Source organism: Brassica oleracea, chromosome C3 (genome assembly GCF_000695525.1).
Source record: "Brassica oleracea var. oleracea cultivar TO1000 chromosome C3, BOL, whole genome shotgun sequence".
In the NCBI taxonomy this organism is placed as follows: Eukaryota; Viridiplantae; Streptophyta; class Magnoliopsida; order Brassicales; family Brassicaceae; genus Brassica; species Brassica oleracea.
The window spans coordinates 33349109-33356202 of NC_027750.1; the positions used below are offsets into that span (position 1 = coordinate 33349109).

General features: G+C 36.0%; 1 protein-coding gene across 1 annotated transcript; it reads right to left on the reverse strand.

The window, feature by feature from the left end:
- Positions 1-3983: 3983 nt before the first annotated feature.
- On the reverse strand, positions 3984-5180 carry LOC106331539 (transcription factor MYB32). Its single transcript, XM_013769918.1, has 2 exons — positions 4837-5180; positions 3984-4741 (listed from the first exon to the last, which is right to left on the reverse strand). Exons 1-2 carry the CDS (start codon positions 5097-5099, stop codon positions 4141-4143), a joined length of 864 nt encoding a protein of 287 aa, XP_013625372.1. The 5' UTR covers positions 5100-5180; the 3' UTR covers positions 3984-4140.
- Positions 5181-7094: the final 1914 nt, after the last annotated feature.

A 7094-nucleotide genomic window follows, 5' to 3' on the forward strand; every position in this document is an offset into this window, starting at 1 on the left:
ATATATATATGTATATATATATATATATATATATATATATATATTATTTTTAAATCTAAATTTTGTATCTCTAGAAATCTATAAACAATAGAAATTTATGAACGATAAGCTATTTAGAAGGATAAAATAGAAACCCACAAGATCTAATCAAACACAAAGTTGGAGAGTGTCAAGTTTGGTTTTCGGCCAATGTGACTGTTCCTTCAACATCACAAACATTAAGTAATTATGAATCACAAGCTATATGCTTGGAGAATATTTGTTTGGTAGATGTATCATGGACTACAACCTCTCAATTCATTGGTTGCGTCAGGTTATGGAAAGATACATCTGGACAAAACCAATTACTGGAAGAATCTAAGACGCTGTGAGTCAGATTTAATTTGCATTCCGAATTAGAAGCTCTGATTTGGGTGATGGAGAATATGATGCGACATTCAACTAGTTAGAATTTTGGGATAGGCTACAAGGACATGATCACAATGATTAATGAGCTTCATGCTGGCTAATTTTCAACAGAGCTGGAAGAGATAGATATTCTTCAAAGATAAATCTAAGCATTCAAGATTTCATATGTTCTTCATAGGCATATAATGCAATATATGATTCTTTATCTAGAATGCTTGATAGTTCCACAGGGAACTTTGTTATGTTGGTTGTTTTATTTCGGTATGGTTCTCCATACCATCTCAAGTTTGAATAAAAAAAAGAATCGTTTGATATAAAAAAGTCTAAATTTTATTAAAAAATCTAAAGTAATATTAGAAGAATAAACTTCCACTTAAAAGCTCAAGCAATGCTTCTATTTTTGACATTGAAATAATAATAAGTCTAGTTCTTATACCGAAAAAGGTTGACCCACAAAGGATGAAAGATTACATGCCCATAGCATGTTGTAGCACAATCTATAAGATTATAGCGAGAATCTTGTCCAACAGATTGAAGGAAATTCTCCATATGCTATATTGGAGACTGATCAGCTTCCCATTCGATACATTGGCCTCTCGCTAACAAAGAAGAGCTTGACAAGACTGATTCTGAACCTGTGGTTGACAGGATTCAAACTCGCTTACTGAACAGGTCGGCTAAGACTCTTTCATACGCTGGAAGGCTCCAACTTATTCATACATTGATCTCAAGTGTTATGAACCTTTGGAGTTCTGCTTTTCGACTCTCAAACAGTTGCTTTGCAACAATAGATAAAATGTGTGTGCTGCCTTCTTATGGTCAGGAAGTCCTAATCTCACCACTCGGGGGAACATTGAGTGGGATGACCTAACCGTACCATAAAGAGAATGAGGATTGGGAATAAGGAAACTCAGTGATGCTTCTCGAGCTTTTGCTTTAAAACTCATTTGGAAACTTTAATAACACCTCATCTATTTGGGTTGCCTGGACGAGGAACTATCTTTTACAAGATATATCCTTATGGGAGTCCCTGAAAAAATAACTTGAGACTCTTGGTTGTGGAGAAAACTTCTCAAGCTCTGTACTCAGGATTTCAGTTTTGTAAAAACAAAGATAGGAGACGGTTTAACAACTCATTTCTGGTCAGATAACTTGACGAAACTAGGCCCTTTGATAAATCTCACAGGAGCAAATGGACCTTGACAACTAGGAGTGCTAAGAAATGCAAAGGTTGTAGATGTTGTTGATGGAACCCATTGGAAGTTTCGCAGGAGCAAGAATCAGACTTTTCAGTCTTGATTCATTAACGTCGACAAACCTCCAATTCCTAATTGAGATGCAGGCTCTGATTGCCTCCTTTGGAAGCAAAATCAGGATCACTATGAAAGCAGAATCCTTACTGAACATAACTGAGATCAAATTTATATTGTAAAGTCTTGGGTTTCTTGGCATCGGATTGTTTGCTTTGATGAAGCCATACCAGTTAGGCCTTCGTCATTCGAAACAGAATATCAACATGGGATGGTATGAGGAGTTGGGAATGTCTCAGGCATGTCTTATTTGCGGTGACCCTGATGAATTTAACAGTTCAACAACAACAACAACAAAAAGTCTAGTTATATTATAACAGCCAATTTATGATAGGTTTGAAACACGAAGTAACATGTCCACGTACAATTTACCAAGTGAGCAAACAAAGATTTCTTTGAATGCTTATTTTGTCAAACTCGAGTTCATATACTGAGTCGTGCGACTAGTCTCGTTGTTTGTCAACTTTACGATTACTGCCCAAAATATATTAAATTTGCATATTTGCCCAATCATCATTTATTTGCGTTATTTGCCGCTAGTGCACATTCTGATTTGAACATTTCGTTATAATAAATGGACATGCAAGTCTAAATAGACATCTCCCACAATCCTTAACCAACAACTTCGTGGGATCTAAATTAACATATTGTGCCTTGATTCTGTCTATCCCAGTGTCCCACAGTATCTACGTGAACCACTCTGATTTTCAAATATTTTCATAAAATATTTAAGAGTCGGTTCTTAGTTTTTTTAGTTAAAAGTATTGTGCCTTGATTTTGTGTATCCCAGTGTCCCACAGTATCTACGTGAACCACTCTGATTTTCAAATATTTTCATAAAATATTTAAGAACCGGTTCTTAGTTTTTTTTTTTTTTTTAACCTGGGGTATCACGGGCCTATGGAAGGGCACAGACTAATCCCCAAGGGGAGGTGCAGCCCACGGATAGATTCTCTCTCCGGATATGCAAATGAGCCCTAAAGCATAGGCTCATATCCGTGTGAGGGTGTCCAGAGACATCATGAGGTAGTTTCTTCCGGCAGGGTTCGAACTCGCAACCTGGGTGCAGGAAAGAACACGTCCTTACCATTCGGCCACGATGTTCCGGACAAAGTTAAAAGTTAAGAGACAGTTTCTTATATTACGCTAAGAATACTATCCTAAGAACCTCTCATTAATCAATTAATCATGCTCTAAGTAGATTTGTTTTGGTTAGGTGAGCTTTTGTTTAGTGTAAAGTTTAGACTGTAAAGTGTAAAACTACTCTTTTGAAGAGTGAATTTTATTCAGCTAAAAAATAACCCAACGGAAATCTCATATTGGGATCAATGAAAAGTCTTTAAAGTATGTGATGAATATGAACATTTACTATCCAACTACTTCTATCGTTATCACACGTCTCATCCTCATACAATGATACAATTTATCATCCGCATATAAGTTATCGCTTAAATTCCCTGTCCGGGAACGCGCAACGCGCTAGGCGCTAGTCGGACGGTCGGATTAGACCTAGCGCCTAAAAAAAAATCGGGGATTAATCAAAAATTATGCGGGGCGAAATTTTTAGATGGTTTACTATGTTATAAAACATGAATCTTTAATTGTGTATAACATTAATACATTTTAATGTTTAAGATTGTATAAACAAACACAAATCGAATATATAAACTTAATATAGTGTAATTTTCATCAAAATTATGAATATAAATGATATTTATAAAATTTTAGACCAAATAAACAAATAAAAATATTATTTAAAATAAAATTAAAATTAAAAAAATAAAAAAAATAGATTAGGCGGCCGCCTAGGCGGCTAGGCGGCCGCCTAGGCGGTCATTTAGGCGGTCTAGGCGGAAAAAATCGGATATCGGATATCCGATTTTTTAAACCGATTTGACATAAATCGGGGCGAAAAAGTAACGCGTAGCGCCTATGCGGCCGATTTTTAGAACAGTGCTTAAAGTATGTAATATTGTCAATTTGTAATAGATATAAACATGTACCATCCAACCACTTCTATCCATATCACAGGAAACTGTAGGTCTAAATGTACATGTTCTCATGAGATTGAGAAAGGATTCTGAGCCCGACCGAGATTATTAGTATAGTTATCCTCTTCCCTCTCTTAAATCTTTGAGTTACAAACAAAAAACCGAATACAAAATCACTTTTTTTTCTTGTTCACTAAACACAATAAATAAGCATAAATTAATTCCAAAAACCATTAACAAATTCTATTAAATAAAAAAAAACACTGAATTCAAACTTGATTAATATGTCTGCATTATCAAATGAGACAGCGATACATTTGATCATAATATTTTTAAGTTTATGTACAAAATTAGGAAAACCATTAAAATAAAGTAAAAGCGAGATTAAGAGTAACAGTATCAGATCTACAAATTTATTTTTTGTTTTTTGTTTAGTTCATTTCCAAGCTCCGAAAATCCATAAACCTCGTATTCAAACCCAAGAAGTCATAACCAACGCTGCTAATACTACTAATGTCGAGTGAAGAATGGCTAATGCTACTGCTATCCTCTGTTTGACATTTTGCAGTATCACTACTAGACTCCATGCCGTTTTGCACGTAAAGACGGGATGTAGTGTAGGTAGTAGATTTCTCTCTTGTATTATCATCATGATTCTTGTTGTGCCATGGTGGACTGATCCTAAGCTCGAGATTCAAATTTGGGCAAAAAATTTCTTGAACAACAACAGCTGGGTGATGCTCAACCCTCTCTTCTTTGCAAACTAACCCATTGATTAGATTCTGCTTTTGTTTTTTATTTTGCTTCTGCTCCTCGGACTTTTCTGTTTTATCAAACAGATACCCAAAAGAAACATCTTTTACAACTTGGTCCTCTGTTTTCTTCGAATCAGAAACTTTCCCTGCGTTGATCGATCTGTGAGTGTTGGGATCAATCCCTTTACTCAAAAGTTTCCTCTTTATATGCGTGTTCCAGTAATTCTTTATCTCGTTATCTGTTCTTCCAGGTAATCTTGCCGCAATTAAAGACCACCTAATGAAAAAAACAGAACATAAGCTTCGGAAAACAGAGCAGAAGCTTAAAGAAAACATAGCATCTTAGAATCTATGAATAAAAGGGTTGCTTACTTGTTGCCAATGAGGCTATGAAGATTGATGATAACTTCATCTTCGTCGCGGGTGAAGTTTCCTCTTTTGAGATCAGGCCGCAGATAGTTGATCCACCGGAGACGGCAGCTCTTGCCGCAACGGAGGAGACCGGCGGCTCTAGGGAGAGATCGCCAGCAGCCTTCGCCGTGGGATTTGATGTAAGAGACGAGTCTCTCGTCTTCTTCTTTAGTCCAAGCACCTTTGTTCATGTGTTCTTTCTCGCAGCAGGGAGATCTTCCCATGGTTCCTTCTGCTTCTTCTTCTTGTTCTGCTCTTGTCTCTGAAGAAGTTGTTGTAGGGCTTTTATGGAGAGAGGAGAGAGGAGAGAGCAGAGATAGAGAAGGTTGGAGGTGGAAGGTGGGCCTAATGGCTTCTAGAAGAGAGTTGGTAGGACACGTTTGAAGGAGTGGCTGGTGGGCTCTTTATTTTGGTTTGTTTAGTATTTTATTTTACATCAATCTATAACTACCACATTCACATTATTCACTACTATTGTAGATCTCACACCATGTATTATTTTTAAAATAAAATTTCATTATTTTTTTTTTGTCGACGAATAAAATTTCATTAAGGGTCAGTCGTTCAAACACAGCGGTTACAGTTGCGGTTGCGGAAGTTTGTGGATGCGGGCGGTTGCGGTTTCTAGCGATTTTAAGAGATTTATACGACTGGCATTGCGGTTAAAAATTGGTGCGTTTGCGGATGACTTATGACTGGTTAACTACCAAATGCGATAATAGTCAAAAAATAAATTAACAATATTTACATTTAATATAATTATAAAAATATCAAAAATCATAAAATTATAATAAATATAAAATTTATATTTAAAAAGTTATAATTTTAATTTTTGAAAATTTATTGAAATTGTTTTTATTATAAAATTTTATAATATTAATTAAAATATAATAGATATATTTTAATATTTTCATAATTTCAATTTTTAAATTTTTTATTAAATATTTTTACTTTTGTATATATATTGTTTTCAAAAAAAGAAAAAAAAATTACATTCCCGCAACCGCCCGCAACCGCAAACGCTAGCTGGAGCCAGCTTTTGAATTTATGAGATTCGGAACGGTTTGAAGCGGTTTAGAGCGATTTGAGTGATTGTTGCAAACCGCTACCAACCGCAAAAGCTGCGTTTGCGGGTGGTAGCGGGGGAAACCAGTCGCCCCCTAAATCTCATTTTCTCAACATGAAACGTTAAAGATTTTGCGGTTCAACAAAACCATCAATTTTACCTTGTTACAAAATTATCTTAACTCTACATATCTACGGTAAAAGTTGATGGAGTTTTGTTCAACAAAATATCTCGTTTGTTATGAACCAGATCGTGGATGGCTCATAACCAAGAGATTATGATTTGTAATCTTTTCATTTATCTATGACGGTGTAATCTCCTATATAAGGAACATTTATGTTATGAATAAAGAAAGACTTTTCCATTACTTTTATAATACGTTATCAGCACGAAACTCTAAATCCCTCAGCTAATACCCAAATCGAAAAACCCTAAAACCTAACCCTAGCCGGCGATCCGACGAACCCTAAACTCCGATCGCGTCTCTTGTTCCCGCATCTGTTCCAGCTCGCGTCCCCGATCATCTTCAGCCCAAGGCGTTCCTGATCCTAGCTCAGACGTTCGCGACCCGAGAGCAGCTCCAGCACGTGACCTCTTCCTCGTTCGCGACAGCATCAGACTGCTCACGTCCCGTTCGTGTCCAGCTCGCGGCTCAACTTCTTTGATGGCCTGATTCAACAATCATCTAAGGTTAAAAGGTAATTAAAAACCTAAGAACCCATAATCGAACATGGATTGACTGATAAAGAATGAAATCCTAAAACCCTAATCTTTATGAATCAAATATTGTTTTAAATTGAGGTTCCATAATTCCACTCCTGTACATATAGAATCAGTATGCTAGGTTTGCATTATAACCATATGGCCACATGAAAACATATAGAAATTGCTTGTTTGGTCGATACCATTGCTTGATAAATCTGTGACTTATTATGCATCATATATCACTTTGGCCGTGTGGCCTTATTGCATTATATCACATTTGGCCGTGTGGCTTGTTTGCTTATTAGAAATGTATTGACTTGATAGCATGTCTTGTTTATGGCCGTATTTTAAATAGTTTATGAGATCTAAAATTGATTGATATATGATTTGGGATGTCGAAAATCAACTTGGATTTTGCTGCCCTAAATCTCTCAGGAGATAATTATTT